The sequence below is a fragment of the Populus nigra genome, chromosome 3 (genome assembly GCF_951802175.1).
Source record: "Populus nigra chromosome 3, ddPopNigr1.1, whole genome shotgun sequence".
NCBI classification, from domain to species: Eukaryota; Viridiplantae; Streptophyta; class Magnoliopsida; order Malpighiales; family Salicaceae; genus Populus; species Populus nigra.
The window spans coordinates 7803182-7827385 of NC_084854.1; the positions used below are offsets into that span (position 1 = coordinate 7803182).

Consider the following 24204-nt stretch of genomic DNA (forward strand, 5'->3'; position numbering starts at 1 on the left):
GGCAACTAAATAAAAAAAAGTGAACATTAACAAACTGAACTAAACGAAAAAAATTAATTAAAAAGAAAAAATCAAAAAACAAATCCGGGTTAACTTGTCAAATCATGTTAACCTGTTAAATGCAGGATTTGTATCATGAAAGTCTGATAACTAAATAAAAAAAATTTGACATTAACAAACTAAATTAAACAAAAAAAATTATAAAAATAAAAATAAATAAAAAAATTGACGGGTCAACCCAGAATTAACTAGGTTAAAACATTAATAAACTAAATTAAAGAAAAAAAATTTGCTAAAAAAACAAAAAAAAAAAGCAAAAAATAATTTTTCAAAAGGCATAAAAAAACAGCAAAAAAACAACTAAAAAAAACCGTAAAGCAGCAGGGACAATAAATCAGTGTTTTACTATGGACTGTACAGTACAACCCACAGTAGAACACTGATGTTTTTTAGTTATTTATAATAATAATAATTGGAGCACACACCATGGACGAGCATAAAGAAATATGGTTCGCGCTCAGATTTCGAGCCCCCGAGTTCACCCTATATCCTATTATTTTTGGGTTTGATCCTTACCTCATGTTCTGTGTCTCAAGCCTGGGCTCGTGAGTGTAAGTCCCAGGCTCGTCATTAAGCATGTTAATACTTTATGGGTTCCCCTTTCCCACCTTCCTTGTTAGCTATGTAATATGTTATATTTGGAGTGCTGTAAGTTTTAGCTCTATTCTTCAATAAATTATCCTCTTATATATATATATATATAAAAATCTTTTCAAAAGAGTAGCATGACATGAATGAGTCAGGAGCTTGATGGTTTAAATAATAGTTTTTAAATATTTTTTACTCGACAAGTTGATTTGAGAATCGAGAAATTCAAGACTTAAAATCTAAAACTTAATCTAAGTGGAGTTTTTAGTTGAATCAAATAAAACATTGACTTAGCAAAACCTAATCTAAACCTAATTGGGCTAACATAAAAAAAATGAAACGCTATTGTTTTAATAAAATTAGTTGATTTGTGTAAACCTAATAATCTATGATTGACTTGATGATTTCCTGATCTAAATTTACTTTTAGCTCAATTCTCAAATTTATTAAAGTCTTAAAACACTTATAAACATATGATTAAACGCAATCCATAATAGTTTTGAAAAAAATTCCAATTACAACCATGCTTCATGTTCACTTTTTATTTGTTATGCTCACTTTTTATTTGTTGTACAATGGTTTGTGTCCCTCTAGTAGGTAAGAACTCAATATTCCAATATGTAAAAACTATATTTAAATAAATGGTTACTATACTAAATTTTATTGTGTTTTATTTTAACACATTAATTATACAATTTGTGATATAATCATGCATTTACTGACGTCATGGATCAATATGTATGTATCCATACAACAACAAAAAAAACTTTGTGCTTACTAGCAATCATCAACCCTTGAATAAAATCATGTGCTACTATTTTGAACCATATACTCTGCACCCATTAATTTCTATCTTTTTTTAATATTCTCTAGCTAAAAGACAATGCATGGATGCCCTACAAAGAACAACCATTACTGCATTCCTAATTTTGGCAAAATGATAATAAATATGGACCATGTCTAATTCATACATGTATCATAAATTAAATCTTATCTTACTATGAATTTGTTGAGATCTCTTTTAAATTTAAATGCATGTAGAAATTATAAAAGACATAATTTATACACCCATCTATATGTATTATAAATAAAATAAATGTGAATTGACTAAATACTTCATACGAAATATTTATATACTAGAAGTGGGCTCATGCTATGCTGCATGTCCGTGTTAGTTTTCTTTCCATGGTTTAGATGTTGCAAGTGCGTTTTTAAGAAAATAAAAATCAATAACTATGGTTATAGCTTTACCTAGTTAAATAAGTTGATTTTATTTTAACCAGATAAAAAAGACATTAATAGTAAACAAATAAAAAAAAACCTACAATAACTTAGGAAAAAAACCTTTTTCCAAGAGCAGGAAAATAATGTTATTTATTTTTTATCCAATTAAATATGGAAGGGCAAAATTTGGTAAAAAAAAGTATAAAAAATCGGTGCAAGTTAACCTGAGCTAGCATGATAGATAAGTAACTTGAGAAATTAGAGGCAACCCAGCTCAGGTTAATCTACCAAACTCGCATCATAGTTCATGATTTCGGGATAACCCGACAGAAAAAAAATCAAATAAAACCACAAAGCTATTTTTTTAAAAAAATTAATGTCAAACAATGAAATAAAAAAAAGCAAAAAAAAGAAGAAGATGTTAACCCCTAATTTTTTAAAACACATGATTTTCATTAGACCGAAAGCACTATACGTGGAAAAACTACAAAGCCCAACGCCTAATAAATAAAATGTTGAAGGATAAAATCGGAGAAACAAACAATTACACAAAATGATCCAAAATAAAAAATAACAATTAAAAAAATAATAATAAAAATAAAAATTAAATAAATTAGAGGGTAATTTTAAATTTTTAATTGAAAAATAAAATTAAAAAAAAATAATTTTATTAACACTAGTGGCATCAACAAAAAAAAAAAATATAATGACACATTTAACAACACAATAAAAAGACTTTTTTCACCACCAGGAGGAACTACATGAAGTACGCGGGTACGTTTGTTGCCCACACCATCTATTTTTTTTAGTTAAAATAATAATCAATCGGTTTTAAAAGATTAAAGTGCACAATAAATATGATAATTATAAAAAATACAAAAGAAAAAAAACACTCCACAGACAAATTAAGCAACGAAAACATTTATATCCTCTATCAATACTTTAATAATTAATTTATCGTGTAAAGAAACCGTAACCAAAACCAAGACTTCTGGATTTTGAGCGCGAATCAAAACGTCATTACACGAATGGAAAAACATGTCTTCTACTACGGACAAACTGCCTCCGATCTTCAGTTGTTTTGTTAACTAACATCGACATGCATGTCATGTTATCACACTTGAAGACCAACAATGGATTTCCGAGAACCCTCCCATGATGTATTTGTTGGACTAATCACAGTCCAGTTTTTCAACACTTTGACATACGAAATGCACCCCTCAATCAATCTACCAAAGGACAAAACTTTGGGAAATTCACCAAATAATTCCATACCTTATTGTATACAGATTTCTTTCCAACAATTTCTTCTCCACCCACTACACATTTTCTCCCTTCTTTCGCATAAAGTCAATTGTTTTTAAAAATATTTCCCCAAGTGCTTTCTGACCTCTTGCTTGCCTTGAACGCCCGGCAATTACATCATAAATTCTTTCCTTCTCCCACTACCTCTTACAAAAGCAGAGAATCTCTCCCCCTCTCTCTTTCTCTGTCCCCGTGGATATAACGCTGGCACAGACACATTAGTCTGGTTATAGAAAACAAGAGAGAGATAGAGAAGGAGACAGAAACTCAGAATTCACACGGTGCCACCGAGTACACTCATCCAGCCATGTCTGGCGGTCATGTTACTGGTGAACATAGTTCTCTCTCCGTTGGTGGTACAAATGCTCGTGTTGTGTCGTCTTCGATTGTTGGTGATGGAGAGGAATCCGGTTCTGGACTTCAAAAGACTGAGAAAGACCCAAGAAAAATGGCAAGAAAGTAATGTCATTTAATTTTGTTTTTCTTTTCTTTATTTGTTTTTGTTGGTGGGTTTTGGTTGTCCTGTTGTTTCTTTTCTTTTTCTTCCGGTTTCTTGGCGTGTTTCTTGTTGGGTTTTGTAAGTTCTTGTGTTTCAAGTGATCAAAGTTGGTTATTCTCTTGTTTGGTTGTTGAGAAAACGGACGACAACGAAAGATGACTTCTTTTTCTTTAAGAGAACTGGTTCTTTGTTGCTATTTCATTGAATTATTCGGGTCATGGTTTTTTGGTTAAATTTTTGTGTTTGAAGTGATCAAAGCTCGTTACTTTCTGTTTGGCTGGTGAGAAAATGGAGGAAAAAAAAAGGATGGGTTCTTCTTCTTCTTTTAACGTATTTGGCTTTTGTTGGATACCAAATGGTTACGTTGGATCAATATTATGTTAATTGTGTGCGTGAGTGAAGTAACGACCGAGAGGGTGCTTTTTTTTTTTTTCTTTTAAAAAATAAAATAAAAGGCTAGAAAGTAGAAACTGAAAAGTTAATTGAGAGAAGCCCATTCTGTGGTTTGATGATCTTATGTAGACCTTGTTTGCTAATCCTTTTGAATCTCTAAAAGGGGGGTTTTGCATTTTCAGTTGCAAATGCGGCTAATTTTCCTTTTTTTTTTTCTTCTTGTATTTTGGTTTTTGGAACTTTCAGGTATCAGTTGGAATTATGCAAGAAAGCTCTGGAAGAGAATATAATTGTGTATTTGGGGACAGGTTGTGGCAAGACTCACATTGCTGTCCTCCTTATATACGAAATGGGTCACTTGATAAGGCAACCTCAGAAGAGTGCTTGTGTCTTCCTTGCACCCACTGTTGCCCTTGTTCATCAGGTGAGGTTATCTTGTCTAAAGATCTTTTTTCTTGATTTACTCTTTGATTTTTGGATGATGTATACTTTCAAGATAAATGTTGCAGCTTAAATGTTATCGACTGGTATGCTATGCAGTATTCAGTGGCAATGTGTCTTGGAACTGGGATTTAGGCTCCTTTTGGGAGCGCTGGCGTTGGTGCAACTGCAACCGCAGCCGCACCACACCCGCTTTCCCAAACAGGCACTTATAGTGGTAAAGAGGCAGGGTTGGGACTGAGTGGTTCTATGGTTTGAATCTTGTTTTAGGAGAGTGATAAATGAAAAATGAAGTGCAGGCTTAGTGCTTGTGTCTCATGGTCTTTTATTTGTGTCACTACCGTAGTCTTTCATCCTGTAGTCCAGTTCTTCAATGGATCTAGCTCTGGTTCAAGCGGGCTTACAAGTAGATGAATTGAATCCGAACTAGGCAGTCACTATTTTATATTGTACCGATTCAATACTAGACTAGCTCTTAATACTAGACTAACTCAAGAGCTGCTGCCTTCATAAAGTACATGTGTCAATGAAAAATACATTGTGGGTTGCTTGTTATCACTTACAATGAAGCACAAAGCCTTGTTTACTGGATTTTACCTTTTCAGAAGCAGCTCCAAGGCAGGGCTCATCAAGAACATCAGTGAAAAAGAAAACTTCTATAATTGCCTCATTGATGCTCTGAAGCTGTATTGAGCCATATAATAAATTAGCTAGATGATCCTTGATAACCAGATGATCTATACTGTTAGCCTGGTTTCTTTCCTTCCATGTGACACTTAAAAATGCATTTTCTAACTGTGCGTCATTCACTATGGTTATAATGCCTTCAAAATGATTATTCCATGTCCCAGCATTTGTTAAGACTTTCTATAGTAATGTGTAAACCATCTGTTTTCATATGAATCTATACCACCCTAGTCTTTCAGTTCTCAGGTAAAAAACCTCTTAATGCTGAGAGTGCCAGTTCTGTAGATACAATTCAATTTATGTGAAAGGAATAGCTATGTGAGCATATTCATGCAAATTTTTTGTTCTCTTTTTTTATGCTGAATTTTGCAACTCTGTTTGATATATCAATGCCAAGGCTAAATATTCTCACCCTACAGACTGGTTTTGAATTGAATGGATATTGTTTCTGCAGCAAGCCAAGGTTATAGAGGACTCTACTGATTTCAAGGTTGGGATCTATTGCGGAAAATCCAATCGATTGAAGACCCACTCTAGCTGGGAAAGAGAGATTGAACAATATGAGGTAGTTTTACTAGTTAATTAATTTCATTACTAAGTTTGTTCATTTATTTCAGACCCAAAATTTCTTGCTCCTTATATTTAATCTTCAATTTACCTTCGACAAGCATGTTGCTTTCTATGAGATCAGATTTTTATAAACAACTAGAGTACTCTGACGGAGACAACTCTGATTTGTCCTAGATAAATTTAATGCGCTTCATTGGCATTTGCTAAATTTTGATTTTTCTTATCTCAAGTAAGAAAAGATGCAGACCATTTATATCTGTTGTTCTACCTTTTCAGCCACTTTGAAAAGATGTCACTCTTTTCTTTGAATTGAAGTAGCAGTTTCTCATAGCTCAGTATCATCCAGGGATAATAGTTTATTTTTTTTCTGACTGATCTATGCAGGTTCTTGTCATGACACCTCAGATACTACTGTATAACTTAAGTCACAGCTTCATCAAGATGGACTTAATTGCCCTTTTGATATTTGACGAGTGTCATCATGCTCAAGTCAAAAGCGGTCATCCTTATGCACAAATCATGAAAGTAAGGGCTACATGAATTTGTGTTTATACGTGCGAACACACATAGACACAGAGGCATGTGCATGTAAATATATGTCCTTATGTTATTAGTTTGTTTAACTTGGTATCTTAATGATTGTATAGGTCTTCTACAAAAATAATGATGGAAAACTTCCCCGTATCTTTGGCATGACCGCATCTCCAGTTGTGGGGAAAGGTACTGCATTCCTGCATTTTGTATCAAGGTGTCTGGTTTCTTCTTCACATCAAAGTGTTGAGAATATTTAAATGCTTATATCGTGGGGATATGAATCTTATCCTGGTTACTGTATCACTGATGTAAATTTTCGGCACAGAAAAGTAAAAGGAAAATGCTGATTTTACTTTGTTTGGTCGCAACATTTTATTTTTCTTAATTGAATATAGGGGTTCTTTGTGCAGGTCTCCCTTGTAAAAAGATTGAGTGACATACAAATATTTTTTTCTTCTATTTCAATTTAACACTAAAGTAAAAAGACAACTGTTTTTGCATAGTTATTTGTTGGAACAGTTTAAAATGCAAAGATAGAAAGATAGAAAGATAGAAGGAAAAACAGAAAGGATTAGACTCCTTGGCAATTGAGAAGTGCGTAGCACACACATGCCAAATATCCCTTCGATATCAGAGTAAATCTTTACCAATAAATATTGAGACAAACATGGGTTATGGATGCAACCATATGCAAATGGTGGTTCCCACATCCTTTTGCAGATATTAGTCATTAAATATTTTCTTCTCAAATAGCCTAGATAAACTTCCCTTGAAATCTTACTCCATCACCTCATGTTCTTAGTAAGATTCTGCAGATGAAGAAAAGGAGAGTGATTGGACATATAGAAGGTTGATGCATTTGAATTACCACTCCTAATGTGCACTCAATGTATCATTTAGTATTTTTTTATCCATTTTTTCATTTTTATCCGACATATTTTTCTAGCAGAGAATTTATTCTGATATTGCTTTTGCAGCTATTGTGTTCGCTTTTGTCTTGACCATCCATGTGATAACTATGCATTGGGACTTAAATGTACTTGGTAGCCTGGAATGATTTTTCAGTTTCTGTCTTACTTTCTCTGATGGCTGTGGTTCAATCCAATTAATGTAATCTGCCAAATCAAGTCCAAATACAATGTGCATTAATTATATACGTGGCAGATCAAATATTTCAGAATGCGTAATGCTAATCCTACTGAAAGATATTTACTGATATCACTTCTGGAAAAACTTTCAACCACTGGATTTATGAGATCCACTCATTCAATGTGCAAGATCATTCAGATGAGACACTAGGAAGAGTATTTGGTAAAATTAGCTTTACTCTATCATCATAGTTACTAAAGCAAGAGTTATATCCATTTTAAAGAAAATGTAATTACATCTATGTGCACGTGAGCATGCAATAAATGTAAATACACGTATAAATTTCAGTGGTGTGAATTTTAGCACCTTTTTTTTTTGTTAGAATTTTCCTAGTTGGAGTGTACCTTTAGTTTCTCATGTGGGAAACATATTTATGAAGTGGGATGTTACCTGTGCCATGGTTTCAAATACTTGCTCTAAAATTTCCAGGGCTGGACCTGAGAGTTGGGTCAGTTATAGTCTTCATTAGAATTTGAGTTTCATAGGAGGGTATGCCCCACTGTGTGGCTTGATGTCAAGGATAGAAGAAAAAAACACGGCTGAAAAGGACTTTTCAGGAATTCCAAAATTCTAGTGCAAAGTGTTTGACTAGCAAACTACTTTACAATCTCAAAGTTTCTTTCTACTCTTCTTAGCACTTTTATGTTCGGATCCTTTCTTTGCTTGCAAAAATACTCGTATTCTATTGTTTAACAATTTGCTTTTTGCTGTGTGGTTCAGGCATTTGATGTTAGCCTCCTTCAACTTGTTGGTTTCTAAATTCTTGTGTATGTGTTATCTTCCAGGTGCTTCTAGTCGAGAAAATTTACCAAGAAGCATCAATAGTCTTGAAAATTTACTTGACGCTAAGGTAGGCGATGAAAACTGGCAACTTTAAAATTATTTGGATAAGATATGTGGAATGTTTGCTTTTCCTTTTCTTCAAAGTAGTCATTTTCAAAGGCCTGTTAACTATATATGCTCATTTAAAGATGAGCTCTGGCCTTGTGTGGAATATCCATGCCTTGTATGTGGTAGATGTGTGTGCTTTAAACTGCATGCTGGTTTTTGGTCTGGGCTTCTGCTGGGAGATATGTTATCAGAGATTGCATTTAGTTATAAAATATTATACTGCAAGATATTCTGTTATTTCACGAGTGTTTTGCCACTGTATTAAACGCATGAGCAGTTCTGTTTTTAGTCATATTCAGTTGTTATTAGAGAGTTTTATTCTGCTTCTGATTCTTTCCTACTGTAACATTACAAGGTAATTCAGAAAATGAAAGATGGAAAGCATTTGTGGCTCATCAATCTGTTGTAAATTCTGTTGGAAGTTGCAGTCTCCTCATTAAGAGAAAAATAAAGTGCATGTTTAAACTTTTTTCTTCCTTGTTTTGATCCTGTGCTGCTTAGAGAGTGATTCAGGGTATGTATGCATAGACACTTCCCTAGTTAAGCTTGCATAGGTCAAAACTTTTTTCTGATATCTGAGCTTAAAATAGGTTGTTTTGCAACTTTCAAAAGTGCATTTTGAATTTGTTGAAGTGTGATGACCTCATTGAAAGTTCTTAAAGTTGCAGAGCATATGGCTTGTTAACCTTTTAACTATTAATAAAAGAAAATACCAGTGATTCAGGGTATGTATGCATAGACACTTCCCTAGTTAAGCTTGCATAGGTCAAAACTTTTTTCTGATATCTGAGCTTAAAATAGGTTGTTTTGCAACTTTCAAAAGTGCATTTTGAATTTGTTGAAGTGTGATGACCTCATTGAAAGTTCTTAAAGTTGCAGAGCATATGGCTTGTTAACCTTTTAACTATTAATAAAAGAAAATACCTTTTGAAAGTAAAGCTTGGTCCTAAATCCTAAAGCTCTTCATATATGACACCCTCGGTTATCAGATGTGTTGAGTCCACAAACTATATAAAATGGATAAAGGATTGAGTTGGAAATATTTGATCCAAATTTTGTGTACAAGTCTGCGCCAAAGTTTGTTTCGATGGTGGCTGGTTGTTTTGTGGTGCTGACCATGGTGTTCCACATTATCTATAGTTGATGTCCTGTGTTTCACTTCCATTTTGCAGGTGTATTCAGTTGAAGACAAGGAAGAGTTGGAATGCTTTGTAGCATCTCCTGTAATTAGAGTATATCTGTATGGTCCTGTTACAAATGGCACTTCTAGCTCCTATGAGGCTTACTATAATATACTTGAGGGGGTCAAGCGCCAGGTGTGTTATAGGTAACTGTGTTTTTGTCAATTATAAATTTGTTTCACCCTGAATTGCTTGCTGTTTCTTTGTGATAAGAACAGTGCATAGTGGAAATTGGCAAGAAAACAGATGGAAACCAAAGTCTTGAAAGTCTTCGAAGCACAAAAAGAATGCTCATCAGAATGCATGAAAATATCATATTTTGTTTGGAAAATCTTGGCCTTTGGGGAGCATTGCAGGTAAGTTCACGTAACATTCAACCAATAAGTTTCCTTTCAAAGTTTAGCTTGCTCTAGTCCTTTACTTCTTTTCCCTGCATGCTAATCTATATTTGTTTTGTCTGAGATGTGCTGTAGTTTGGTTTCTGCATGAATTTGTTATTCAATTCTGTAACATAGAGCTCAGCATAGTTATGCAGCAATGATCTTTTGCACATTTGATACGTAATTTCCTATTTGAAATAGTTGCTTACGTATAGGAATGCAAATTTTTTGAAATACAGATAATAGCAACAAATTGCAATGAAGCATAATCCTTATACATTTGCATGTGAACACAGTGATTAATCTGGTTATGAAAGAGGGGTTGATTTGATGATCAGTTTTGTGAAGGGAGTTGGAGAATGTAATTTTTGGGAGATTGTTGCTATTGGTATTTGAGGTGGGACAAGCAAAGGATGTAGAACTAAAATCTTATCTGTCTGGACATATTTTTCAAATGAAACATTTATAATCCTTGAAAAGTGAGGTGTTTACTTACCAAGACGTAGCAACTGATTGGTGATTTGGGGGCGTAGGAGAACTATCTTGGTTGGGATAATTATTTCATCAATCTGCTGAAACTTGTTTGTGTTAAGTAGATTTCAATATCTGTCGCTTGTCTGATCTTCTATGGGAAGTATTTGATAAGTTTTAATATATCTCCTTTCTTCCCCCCTGCAATTTTTCTGAAGGCTTGTCGTATTCTTTTGAGTGGTGATCACTCTGAGTGGAATGCATTGATAGAAGCAGAAGGGAATACTAGTGATGTCTCCGTGTGTGATAGATACCTAAATCAAGCTGCAAATGTCTTTGCCGCTGATTGTACAAGAGGTATTTTGATGTTCGATTATTTTTAACTGCTGCCATTAATATCTTCTACCCATCATGATCATACATAGGAGTCTAACTGCTTCAAGTTGATGTCTTACTGACCTTCAGTTGGCTTCTAACTTACAGTGGATGGCCAATCATTAATGGTCCTACCATAGAGTTTGAGGCCTTGAAGTGACATCATAAGTATTTCATATTTTGTTTTCTTCCATTGTTATCTGTAACATATTTCTAGATAATAATAGTCAAATTTGAGATTTTGCTCAAATAAATAAAAATGAAAATGAGAGTATGGGCCAGTTTTTATTGGAGTACTATGCATGTTTTCCTTTCTGTTTTGATATGGCATATAATTATTGTTTATTTGAAAAATCAATGTTCTGTTATTTCCCATGAATTTGTTGCTTTATTATATCTGGCCCTAATTATTGTTTAGTTGAAGTGTGGGTTTCCTCAAAATGGACAAGCACATTGGGGCTGAGAACTATTGTTTATGGAAACAAATACGTAGTCAGAAATAAAACAATTTGTTAACTAGGTAGAAGTTTCATGTTTTCAATATATCAATTGATAATCAATTGCTTTTTCCATAAAGATGCTCTCTAATTTAGTATGGTCCTGGTTTGTAGGCATAACAACTTGAGCAATGATGAATTTCTTTACTGTGTATTAGTCTTAAATGCATATAGTTAGCACCTCCGTGATTGGTCCCAGGTGGTAAGATTAGCAGTTCCAGTTGGAACTTGGATCAGGCAGTTCAAACTGAGCCGAACTAGAAACACTTTCTGGTCCCAGCTTTCCAACTTGGCTATGCACTCCATCCTAGTTGTGCAGTATTGGAAATATATAACCCTATTTTGTGCTTCTAATCATGCATGGTCATTCCCACTTATTTGAAATTTTGAATTGAAAATCTGTTATGATTGGTGTTCAAATGAATTAAGTATGAAATTCAACTGCTACTTTTGTTGCTTTTTATCAGCATCTTGTTTCTTCTGTTCTTGTAGATGGTGTCACATCCAATGTATCACAGGTGGAGGTTTTAAAGGAGCCATTTTTCTCAAGAAAGCTTTTATGCCTAATTGAAATTCTTTCCAACTTCAGGTTGGTAATTATATGTTGGTCTTTTTCAAAATGACATGTATGTGTTATACTTGAATAATATGCGGATAACAGCTTTTGACCTACATATATCCTTTGATTAATTTGAAGGGTAATTTGCAATAACAATTTCCCCAGGTTCTCTCTCTTTTTATTGTTACTATGATTCCAGCAGCAGTAACTAAAATGATTATGGACCATAATCAAACCAAAAGGTTTTGATGATGGCAAGACTCTTATCTGATTTAGTTTCATTTGTTATTTGTCTGTGTTTTAATGGAACTCAACTAAGCTTTCCTCTTGGTGTTTCATGGAAGTTATTGACCTTTTGTACATTAAGTCGATCAACAATCAATACAAATGACCAGGTTTTTGAAAGATATTCATTTCCCTTTTCAGGTTACAACCAGATATGAAATGTATAGTTTTTGTCAATAGGATTGTTACTGCAAGATCACTATCACACATCCTACAAAATCTGAAGTTTTTAACATCTTGGAAGTGTGATTTTCTTGTTGGGGTTCACTCTGGACTGAAGAGTATGTCACGAAAGACAATGAATGTCATTCTTGAGAGGTTCCGGACTGGAAAGGTACTGCTTTATTGCCTGTAATGTTTCAGCCTTGGTCATTTCTGTTGTCATCTTACATATTAGCTGATGGGGTTGACTGGGCACTTAAAAAGAAAATTACTTCTGTTTTGTGGGAAACCATACGATATGCAATATGAGTCTTTGGTTGCACATCATCCTACGAGGCTACTTCTTGATGGGTGAAAAGTTACATTGTGAACTTATTCAAGGAGTGTCAGTAGTTGAATTGTGTGCAGACTTTATGGTCAACTGGGATGGTTTGACCATGTCTTGTGCAAACTTTTATGGATGCATCAGCAAGGAAGAGTGCCATGATGGAAATGTGGGATTGAGGAAGGGGAGTGTTGGATTAAAAGTAATGTGGACTGAACTGGTAGAAATTAATTTAGCATCACAAGGTAAGAAAGTTTGGCTCCAAATTAAACTGATCAAAAGAAAAGGATCCATGTAAGCAATCTCTACTAGTTTGGTATTGAGGCTTAGCTGAGTTGAGTAAAAGTAATGTGGACTGAACTGTTAGAAATTAATTTAGCATCACAAGGTAAGAAAGTTTGGCTCCAAATTAAAGTGATCAAAAGAAAAGGAGCCATGTAAGCAATCTCAACTAGTTTGGTATTGAGGCTTAACTGAGTTGATCACTATACATTTTTGTTATGAAAGGATTAGGATCCTTCTTGAAGTACTAATTAACTCATTGGGAATTGAAAAAAAAAATCTCCTGGCCACTTAAATATTTTGATTTAAGCTTTTGTGGCATTGAAACTCCTAGATTTTGGGTTTTTGATTGTTAGTAGGAAATAGGATCACAATGAGAGTAGTAGAGCTATTGATCTCTTTAGTCTTGCACTAAAGAAACAGGAATAAGAGGGAAACAGAACAGAGTATGCTAACCTATCGAGTACGAGAGCAAGTAGCAAAGTGTTGGATATGCTGTGGTCAGTTGAGTTTTACTGTCGTCTGCCCACTACTCGGATTTGAATCTCTTGAGAACGTGCTTTGTCATTATGCCATATTGTGGTAATAATGCCTACACAGAAAGCTGACTCGAGAAATCATGAAAGAAAAAAGGAAAAACATCTAGGAAGCAATTCTTTTATGATGCACTCCAGGGTCCAGTTGATTAGGGGTTCCTGCTAGGAATAGTATACTGGATAGCCATGTATCATATCTGTTCACATTTTGAATAGATTTGGAGTGCAATATATATCTATCTGATTAGAGTTTGTGGTATGCGTTAATGCTGTCCCCCCCCCCCCCCCCCCCAAAATACTCTTAGACTGGTTATTAATTCTCATGGCTTTGTTGGTTTGGCAGTTGAACTTACTGCTTGCAACTAAAGTTGGTGAAGAAGGACTTGATATTCAGACATGCTGTCTTGTGATTCGATTTGATCTTCCAGAAACTGTTGCCAGCTTTATACAATCAAGGGGTCGTGCACGAATGCCTCAATCTGAATATGTTTTTTTGGTGGACAGGTGCTCTTCTAAAGCATATCATGTATATAATATAAGCCCTTCCATGTGCTGTTTTAGTTTTACTTTATTTTTTTGTAGAATAATTTTCTTAGTAATGCAGTGGAAACCAAAAGGAGAGAGATTTGATAGAGAAATTTAAAATAGATGAAGCTCGGATGAATATTGAAATATGTGACCGTACATCGAGGGAGACATTTGATAGTATTGAGGAAAAAATATATAAAGTTCACGCAACTGGCGCTTCCATAACTTCTGGATTAAGCATCTCATTACTGCAGCAGTATTGTTCAAAACTCCCACATGACGAGTATGCTCTTGTTCGAAATTGTGATTTGACTATATTTTGTTGAAATATTTCCAGCTGTTCTAACAAATATTTATTGAGATCATTGATACTTCTTTTGCAGGTATTTCGACCCCAAGCCAAAATTCTTTTATTTTGATGATTCTGAAGGAACTGTTTGCCACATAATATTACCCTCCAATGCTCCCACACACAAAATAGTCGGTACACCTCAATCATCAATAGAAGTTGCTAAAAAAGATGCTTGTCTGAAAGCCATTGAACAATTGCATAAACTGGGTGCATTGAGTGAGTTTCTTTTGCCACAACAAGAAGACACAAATGAGTTGGAGTTGGTGTCATCTGATTCAGATAACTGTGAAGGTTGAATCTAACAACTCACTTAAAAATTCTTTTTCTTCATTTGTGATTTATTCTCAGTTTGTTGGATCAATAATGTTTTTGTTTGTTGGCAGACAAGGATTCACGAGGAGAACTACGTGAGATGCTAGTTCCTGCTGTTCTGAAGGAATCGTGGACTGAATTGGAGAAGCCTATCCACCTTAACTCTTACTATATTGAATTTTGTCCTGTTCCTGAAGACAGGATCTATAAGCAGTTTGGTCTTTTTCTGAAGGCACCACTCCCACTCGAGGCTGATAAAATGAGTCTTGAACTTCACCTGGCTCGTGGTAGATCTGTGATGACAAAGCTTGTCCCATCAGGACTCTCAAAATTCAGTACAGATGAGGTAAACCACAGTTTTGCCACTAAATGTCACTAAATGTCATGCTTAACATAGTTCCAACTATTTACTGGTTGTATATGTACAGATCACATATGCAACAAACTTTCAAGAGTTGTTTCTAAAGGCCATTCTCGATCGATCAGAATTTGTTCATGAATATGTTCCCTTGGGAAAGGATGCATTATCTAAATCATGCCCAACCTTCTACCTATTGCTTCCTGTTATTTTTCATGTCTCTGAAAGGAGAGTGACTGTAGATTGGGAGATTATCAGACGATGTTTATCATCTCCTGTTTTCAAGAATCCAGCCAATGCTGTGGACAAGGGAATTCTTCCTTCAAATGATTGCTTGCAACTTGCTAATGGCTGCAGTAGTATCCGTGATGTTGAGAATAGTTTGGTGTACACTCCACACCAGAAAAAATTTTACTTCATTGCTAACATTGTTCCTGAAAAGAATGGTGATAGTCCATGCAAAGGTTCAAAAACTCGGAGTCATAAGGATCACTTAACAACAACGTATGTGGCTTGGTTTCCTAAATATCACCTCAGATGTTTAAACCATTATAGTTTCCTCCTGAAATATTATGTTTTATATTGTCTTTACTTTCTTATTATGCTATTGATGAACCTTTAAACTAAAAATTCCCTGGTATTAGGTTTTGCATTCATTCTTAGATATGCAGCACAACCTCTTTCATTATAGTTTCCTCCTGAAACATTATGTGTTATATTGTCCTTATTTCTTCTTATGCCAAGGATAGTTTCAGCATTAATGTCAGGGAAATTTGATGAAAATTTAAACTAAAAACTCCCTGTTATTAGGTTTGGCATTCATCTTAGATATCCAGAACAACCTCTTTTGCGTGCAAAACAACTCTTTTGTTTGCGCAACTTGCTATGCAACCGAAAGAAAGAGGATTCAGGTAAACTTTCACTCCTATTTTTCTCCTTTTGCTTTTCATTTTTGTTATGCATGTTGCCTGAAGTTGTATGGAATCTGCAATTATCTATTCACTTGGAGCAATTATGCAGAGAAGAAACTTCAAATTTTTTTTCTTTTTTGGTTCCAACTTCTAATTTCATTGACCCGGTTAATGGAAAAGGGACCAAAAACATATCTCTTTCATGAGAAAACACAATAAGTTTGACTGTGCACTAAATTTGAAGTTGTAATATTGGCCTCTTTCATATCTAGCTTGAACATTATAGTTGAGATAGGGGTTATCTGCCTGTCTAGTGCAGTCTAAATGACAGGTGGCCATCTTACTGCTTTGGTTAGGGCTTCTGAAATTAGTGGAATGAAGTTAAAGTATGATGCATCCGAATTGAGAAGGGAACTAGCATCAACTAGTGATTTTAGTAACTAAATTTGGTCTGCAAATGTGGCTTACCTTTTCAGATGCAATTAAAGTATGATAAACAAAGAAAAGGTATGAAAAAATAAGTTGCTGTGGACAACATGAAGAACTTGGGCATCAACAAACTTAGTTTCATTAGGGATTGGGAGTGTTCATTTGCTTATTTATTTGTGCAGTTAATTTTAGTGTTCTTCTGAAGGCAGAATTTTGAGCATCATGAAGACAGTCAAAAGCATCTGTAATGGTAGGATGGGATCATTCATGCAATGCATAGGTGGATAATGAACTGAAATTTGGTTTCATATGAAAGAAAAGTACTGAATGCTGTTGGTCTAATCAGTAGTTGTGAATTTGACGTGTCAGTGACTGAATCAATAACTGTCTTATTAATATAGCGTTAATAACTTGAAATCATCCCTGTTCATGGCATTATACTGTTTCAGCACTTGAACTACAAAAATAACTTGAAATATAAGCAGTGGTAAAATATAGGCTGCATGCTGAACTGGTATGGATGAGCTATAAACTTTTTCACAATTGCTCCATTAAATTAAGAGTGCAACTAAGACCATGCATGGGTTGAAGAATGATGTCTTATTAGTAGTTGGCTGAGTAACTATATTATGTCCAAGGAACTTTTCTTTGGTGTGTGTTCTTGTTGTTGCCCTATCAGCTTTTCTTTTTTCAAGAAACATACCTAGGATCTATCAAGCCAAGCCCACCTCCCTAACCATTGGAGCAAATGCCTATAGTCATCTGCCTTGCACTGTTTTTGTTTCCTGTCTTTCATTGATCTCTCCTCCTCTGGATACTCTGTCAAATTTATTTACTGATATTTACTTCTCTCTCTCTCTCTCTCTCTCTCTCTCTCTCTCTCTCTCTCTCTCTGTGATTGTTTGTTTTTTCTTGTAATTAGTTTTTGTCTAAAACAGAATTGCAAGAACTGGATGAGCACTTCGTTGATTTGGCTCCTGAGCTTTGTGAGTTGAAGATAATAGGATTCTCTAAAGACATTGGGAGTTCTATTTCTCTACTTCCATCAGTTATGCACCGATTGGAAAACTTGCTTGTCGCCATTGAATTGAAATGCATATTATCTGCTTCATTCTCTGAAGGAGATAAAGTTACCGCCCATAGAGTAAGCTCTCCCTGTATAAAATAATTTGAGTACTGGTCTTGAGAAGCAGTTGCTTATCTTATGTAAAACAAGATAAGCAATGCATCGGGTAGTTGTGCCAGTAGAATTCTGCTGGCAATTTGCTAAGTTATCCACATATAGGTGAACTGCCTTTGCCGCTAACACCTGCTCCTTAATTTATAGGTTTTAGAAGCTCTCACCACAGAGAAGTGTCAGGAGCGTCTTTCTCTTGAAAGACTTGAAACTCTTGGTGATGCTTTCCTCAAATTTGCTGTCGGTCGGCATTTTTTTCTTTTGCATGATACCCTTGATGAAGGGGAGCTAACTAGGAAACGATCAAATGCTGTTAACAATTCCAATTTATTCAAGCTAGCAAGTAGGAACAATTTACAGGTATGATAATATTTTTGAAAATGATCTGTATAATTAGTCATCTATAGTCTTTCATCTATCAAATAGTTATCTTTGTGTTTTTGATACTTGACATTACCTAAAAAATTGCAAAAAATGAGTTCTCATATCTAGCATTTATAAGTTGTTGGATTGACCTCCAAAAAGGCTGAAAGGGTAAAATTTGATGTTAACTAATGAAAACTGCAGGCAAGTGACTATCCTAGACAGTCATACTGGAAAGGAGTCTTGTTTGCTTTTTTTTCCTCTCTCTTCCACGTGTTTAATGCATCGGCCACCTGCTCTTTATGTTGAAACGTTAGGAAAATATGTTTCCATAGACCAACAGTACATATTCATTACTGTCACACAGAACAATTTCTGCAAAGAAAATTCATGCTCTGATATTGAATAGTTTTTCTTTTGTTTCAACATCTAAGTGATATGTTTCAGCCCTTTTTAGGTATTTATTCGTGATCAACCATTTGATCCCTGCCAATTTTTTGCTTTGGGTCGTCCTTGCCCTAGAATTTGCACCAAGGAATCAGAAGGAACTATTCATTCTCAATGTGGAAGCCATGTGACTGGCCAAGCAAAGGGTAGTGAAGTCAGATGCAGCAAAGGTCACCATTGGCTACATAAGAAAACAGTTTCTGATGTGGTTGAAGCTCTCATAGGAGCATTTCTAGTTGACAGTGGCTTTAAAGCCGCAATTGCATTTCTTAGATGGATAGGTATTAAAGTGGATTTTGATGATTCACAAGTTATCAATATTTGCCAAGCAAGCAGGACCTATGCAATGCTTAATCCTTCCATGGACCTTGCTACCCTTGAAAATTTGCTGGGGCATCAGTTCCTGTATAAAGGTCTTCTTCTACAGGCATTTGTACATCCTTCCCACAAGAATGGGGGGGGTTGCTATCAGGTATGAAATCTTATTTTCAATTGAGTAACTAGGTCTTATTTCAATTGAGAAACTGGCTAGAAATGGTCTTCTGTCCTTCACAATTTTTTCCAAACTAACTAATTTGGAGAATTTGGTGTTATGATACTGCAATTTGCTATGACTTTGATGTTTCCGCCAGAGATTGGAGTTCCTTGGAGATGCTGTCTTGGATTACTTGATCACTTCATATCTATTTTCAGTTTATCCAAAAATGAAACCAGGTCACTTGACAGATCTGAGATCAGTGTTGGTGAACAACATGGCCTTTGCCAGTGTAGCTGTTGATCGATCTTTCCATGAATATCTTATCTGTGATTCCGATGCCCTTTCTGCGGCCATAAAAAAATTTGTGGACTTTGTTAGAACACCTAAATCAGAAAGGCGTCTGCTGGAAGGACCAAAATGCCCAAAGGTAAACATCATTAACTTTACGGGGCTAGTGCCCACTCCACTTTCTGGGGTTTGCCAGTTAAATTATCATTTTTTTTTAATCAAATAAGTGAAATTGGGATGTCTGTTACAAGAGGCAAGATGTGCCTTTTAAAGACTTTGTGTCATGCATCATCAACAAGATAAGAGGCCTCAGTAACACATCATATGCTGGCAACCTGATGGAACTTCTTCCCTTTGAATATTTTCCCAGTTTTCACTGCAGAAAACATTCAAATCTCCGAATCATGATTGAAAAACAGCAATGTAAGAAGACAGAGGAACAAGTGTTTTTTACCTGAGTTCAGGTTAGGTTGGATAGGAAAAAACCTTTGCTTGCCGTCTGACTAATTTCCTTCTTCAAATCCTTGGTTGGGTTTGGAAATCAACTCTTCTAAGAGAATTGTCAAGCATGAATTAAGGTGTCTAGATAAAAGGGACTGAAAATTTTTAGAGTAAGGTCCCAGTGATGGAAAAGGAGTTTCTATGGAACTGCTATGCTTTTGGTTCTTTGGCTTTGCTGCTTTCAAATGTGTTTGGTGGTGGTTGTTATAATTGGAAAATGTGTCACATTTTCTTAGAGGGTAGTGCTTTGCTCTTCCATGCTTATCATCTACTCCACTTTGTGGGACTGGGATCTGATGACAAGATTTTTGTTGTTATTTAAGTTATCATGTAATATGCTTATTATGAAATGGTAATTTTGGCAAAAACATTTGAATATTGAGGTTCAATATTATTTGATGGAAGATTTCTGAAGTTAGGAATATTAGTGGTGCCTAGTGAGAGCAACTAGAGCTCTGTTAATACTGCATGTTTTATTGATATGGATTTTCATTTTACAATTCTAGTGGAGTTCTGAATTTTGTATAATCTTGCTACCAATACAGGTTCTTGGTGATTTGGTAGAGTCTTCTGTGGGTGCCATTCTTCTTGACACAGGATTTGATTTGAACCACATCTGGAAGATAATGCTATCCTTCTTGGATCCAATCACAAGCTTTTCCAATTTGCAGATAAATCCTGTGAGGGAATTAAAAGAACTTTGCCAGTCTCATAATTGGGAATTTGAGGTTCCTGCATCGAAGAAGGGCAGGACTTTTTCAGTTGATGTGACACTGAATGGTAAAGATATGAACATATCTGCTTCTGCGAGCAACTCAAATAAAAAAGAGGCTATTAGAATGGCTTCAGAAAAAATATATGCTAGGCTGAAGGTAAAACCTGTATACTTGTGTGGATCTTTTTTACCTGCTCATCACCTTGTGAAATTACTGATTCTTACTATGAGATTATCAACTGAATCAGATACTTTTAGTTATAAATTTTTCTTGAAGAACAATTTCCTGGCACCTGGACTCCATTTATAGTAAAGTTAAATCATTAATGTAAAATCATGTTTTTCCATCAAAATGCTAACAAGTAATGTCAGTTCTTCTGACTATTTTTTTTAAAGCTGCCAAAAATGTTTAAACTAACGAATATTTGGAAACTGAGGTGTTGGGAGTGGGAGATACGATGGACAATAGGAAAACTCTCTCTTTTTTTTTTTAATTTTAAGTCCTGAGTATTCTTTTGTTCAACTGATTGAATGTTTGGAAGCTTTTAGGCTATTTAATTATGGAACCCCAAATTAAGAAACCCGTTACTCTTTAAGTCAACATTATGTTGCACGCTGTTGGAGTTTAGCTGTGAAAAAAATATGTAGCAGATTGCTAATTGTTGTTGCATGCTCTGTGTGATCCACGTTTTCAACAACAGAGTCCACTTCCAGAATCACTCACTTGTCTGCAAATCCAATTTAAGAAGCAGTACTTAGCATTGGAATATGCACGTTTGCTGTATAAATGAGCTTTTGTTTTGCATTTGTTTTCTAAATATTGCTTATGAGCATTTAGCACAGTAGCACATAAATTTATGACTCATGTAAAGATGAGAGGCTTCTAGGAAAACTGTTAGAGAGTAATATAAAACCATATTCCGGAGTGTCACCTAACACATGCTTGCTTTGCTTTTGAAATCACCAGAGATCGAGGAATTGCACCTCGAAATTGTAATATAATGGTGTAGATCTAAGAAAATTTGATATGTGATTTCTTAAAATAAGAAACAAGTTGGTGCTAAATACATGGACACGCGCACACATGAATCTATTGCTGCTTTTAATTGAACCATTACTATGCTTCACCTGATACCTACGCCACTATGCACGAAGGGGTTATTTGATATTCTTAATGTGTCCTGTATCCAACTTCATTTTCTGAAGGTCATTACCTCTGATATATGCAGGATCAAGGCCTCATACCAATGACTAATTCTTTGGAGGAGGTTTTAAGGAATAGCCAGAAGATGGAAGCCAAATTGATAGGATATGATGAGACCCCTATAGATGTAGCTCTTGATGCCCATGGGTTTGAAAACTCGAAGATACAGGAACCTTTTGGCATCAATTGCAGCTATGAAGTGAGAGATTCTTGTCCACCCCGCTTTGAAGCTGTTGATGCTTGGTCTCTATCTCCATTAGATTTCACTGAAGGGCAGCCCAGTGAGGCTACTGGAGATCTTAGATGTGACAGAGATGTGCATATCACAGGTTTGTCATGCTTATAATACTTGCAGGATGCCAATAAGTACAGAGATTCTGACATTTGCAATTGTTTTTCAGGTAAAGTAGACCTTGGAACAGCCAGATCTCGTTTGCGTGAAATCTGTGCGGCTAACAGTTGGAAACCTCCTTCGTTTGAATGCTGCACTGAAGAAGGACCAAGTCACTTAAAGTCGTAAGTCTGATCTTTTTTTGGTGAATGTTGACCTTTATATCTTGAAAACTGTTTGCACTGAGAACTTTTATGTCATTGAATAATTAGTGTTATAGGTTTAGACTTTAAAGTCCGAGTTTTTTTCTGCAACTTAGTTACTATTAGGCTACATGTATGTCATAAATGAGAATTCATTGGAGGAGTTTGTTCCCTTTCTGCTGAATCAGACAGTTTGTGCATGACATGAGATGATCGAGGTCAGTTTAAATTGCCCTTCACGAACAAGTGGTACCCAACATTGGGAAATTCTCGTGGGCTGTTTTTAAGTTCGAAGCATCTCATGGAATGCTCCCCGCCTTGGAATCTCATTCAAATTACATGACCCCCAACCACAGTCTCTTCTTCTCTCCCCTTCCTTCTCCTGCTGTTTCACTGTTTGTTGGCAGCGAAATATCTATCATGGAAATTCATCAGTCCTGTGTGTCATGTCCCGTAGCTTGCTATTCTTTGTAGAGGCACGACCTCTTTTTTCCTGAATTAAGTGGACCTTGTCTTAACATGCTGAATTCATGCACTTGCAGCTTCACTTACAAGGTGGTTGTGGAAATAGAAGAAGCACCAGAAATGAATTTTGAATGTGTTGGGTCTCCTCAGATGAAAAAGAAAGCTGCAGCAGAGGATGCAGCAGAAGGGGCACTCTGGTACTTGAAACATCAACGCTACTTGTCTTGAAATGAAATGACTTAAGGATTGAATTTAACCTGAAGGTTAAGAGTAATCTTTCCCGAAGAGACCATTTCCATGTTTGCCGAGGAGATCAATGCAGGAAACTGACAGAGATGCAATATATGATGTACATAGAATCTGGATATTCTAAGTGTAGAGGGTAGAATAATGCTGCTACCTTGACTGATCCAGTGGAGGTTGGTCAGCCATTCCTAGTGTATAATGTAAAAACCAGTAGGGTTTCTACTAGGCGATGTGTTGTGTATTCACGCCTCAACCAAACCACAGAAAAGGGATGCCATGTCCTCCCCCTCCAGAGATTTATAATTCCATGCAACAGAAAACATCCATGCATGATCCTCAATGTAAAATACATTTTATGTATTTTTGGATTGAATATTATTGTTAAGTAATCTTGTGCTGAATGTGTTGAAGCTTAAAATGCGCTTCATTCTTTATTTAAAGCTAGAAAATAAAATTTTTTATTCTCCTTTTCTTTTAGCAATTTTCTCTATAAGCCTGCATTAATTTTACGAATTTATGCTATTTTCTTGCCATGATAAACAAATTAAATCATAGTTTTTAAATCCGATCCGGTAATTGATCTGGTATAATAATCGGGTCACGGGTCAAATAAATAGATCCGAGTCAACCCAAAAAAAAATCACTCTCATTCTAAAATTGCACGACTTCTCTCTCTCTCTCTCTCTCTCTCTCTCTCTCTTTTCTAGTTTTTTGTGCCCAACCACAGCACTCGTAGCTCCGACATCCTCTATTATCTCGCATCTATCGGGATGAGTCTTGTGTCTGTTTTTTTTTCTTTTCTCTTCGTAAACAACATGTCCACTCAAAAGCAAGTAAGCCAACTATCTTATTTAATTTAAGGAGTAAATCACATAAGTTAGAAAGAATCTTCTTAATGCTCCTATGTCCGAATCCGTACCTCTCTAGCTGCTGCAGTAGCAGGCACATATCATAGGAGAAAAGGAGTAAGTTCCTACCTTTTTTGAAGTTTTTCTTTGCTTGTTCATGTTAATGGCATAAGCCAAGGAAGAGACATTCATTTCAAGAGATAGAGTTTCAGATGTTCTTCTCTAGAGGATGTCTCCTTGAGATGCTAAGAATCGAGGGAAAAGAGTCCTTAGCTCGACTTCTTCGTCTTGACTACTGATGGTGCTAGCACACTTCTTAGATCGGGTCTTAGTAGGGTTTACCAAGTCGATCAGGTTTTGCTGAATCAAATTTCCCGTTGGTTTTTACTTAGACTCGGTTTAATTTTAGATTCGGATCGACTGGATCTCGGGTCGACCTGCCGAGCCCCATTTCAAAACTATGAATCAAACACTAACGAACGGCATGTGTTCTGAGTGCTGTTGAAAGCCAATAAGTCGTCTAACAACAGAACGACACGTCTCAAAACCCTCCTAAGTCAGAGATTAGTCGTGCGCTGCAGGCACGTGTCACACGCCAATTTCCCGCCAAATACTCGCGCCAAAACATCCCTTCTTAAATTCCCCGAATTAACC

General features: G+C 35.6%; 1 protein-coding gene across 2 annotated transcripts; it reads left to right on the top strand.

Annotated features, from left to right (window-relative positions):
• The first annotated feature begins 3044 nt into the window (after positions 1-3044).
• LOC133689334 (dicer-like protein 4) lies at positions 3045-23103 on the top strand. Of its 2 annotated transcripts, XM_062109156.1 has the most exons (25): positions 3046-3636; positions 4316-4493; positions 5652-5762; positions 6152-6292; positions 6415-6487; positions 8236-8300; positions 9514-9657; positions 9741-9878; positions 10592-10730; positions 11738-11834; positions 12231-12423; positions 13738-13898; positions 13999-14205; positions 14306-14565; positions 14658-14932; positions 15015-15448; positions 15755-15855; positions 17223-17428; positions 17612-17821; positions 18282-18743; positions 18904-19176; positions 20084-20410; positions 21483-21786; positions 21859-21973; positions 22534-23103. In XM_062109156.1, the coding sequence occupies exons 1-25, from the start codon at positions 3485-3487 to the stop codon at positions 22682-22684; spliced, it is 4917 nt and encodes a 1638-aa protein (XP_061965140.1). In that variant the 5' UTR covers positions 3046-3484; the 3' UTR covers positions 22685-23103. The 2 variants fall into 2 exon arrangements, with proteins under 2 accessions (XP_061965141.1, XP_061965140.1); XM_062109157.1 differs by lacking the exon at positions 17612-17821 and having other exon boundaries at positions 3045-3636.
• Positions 23104-24204: the final 1101 nt, after the last annotated feature.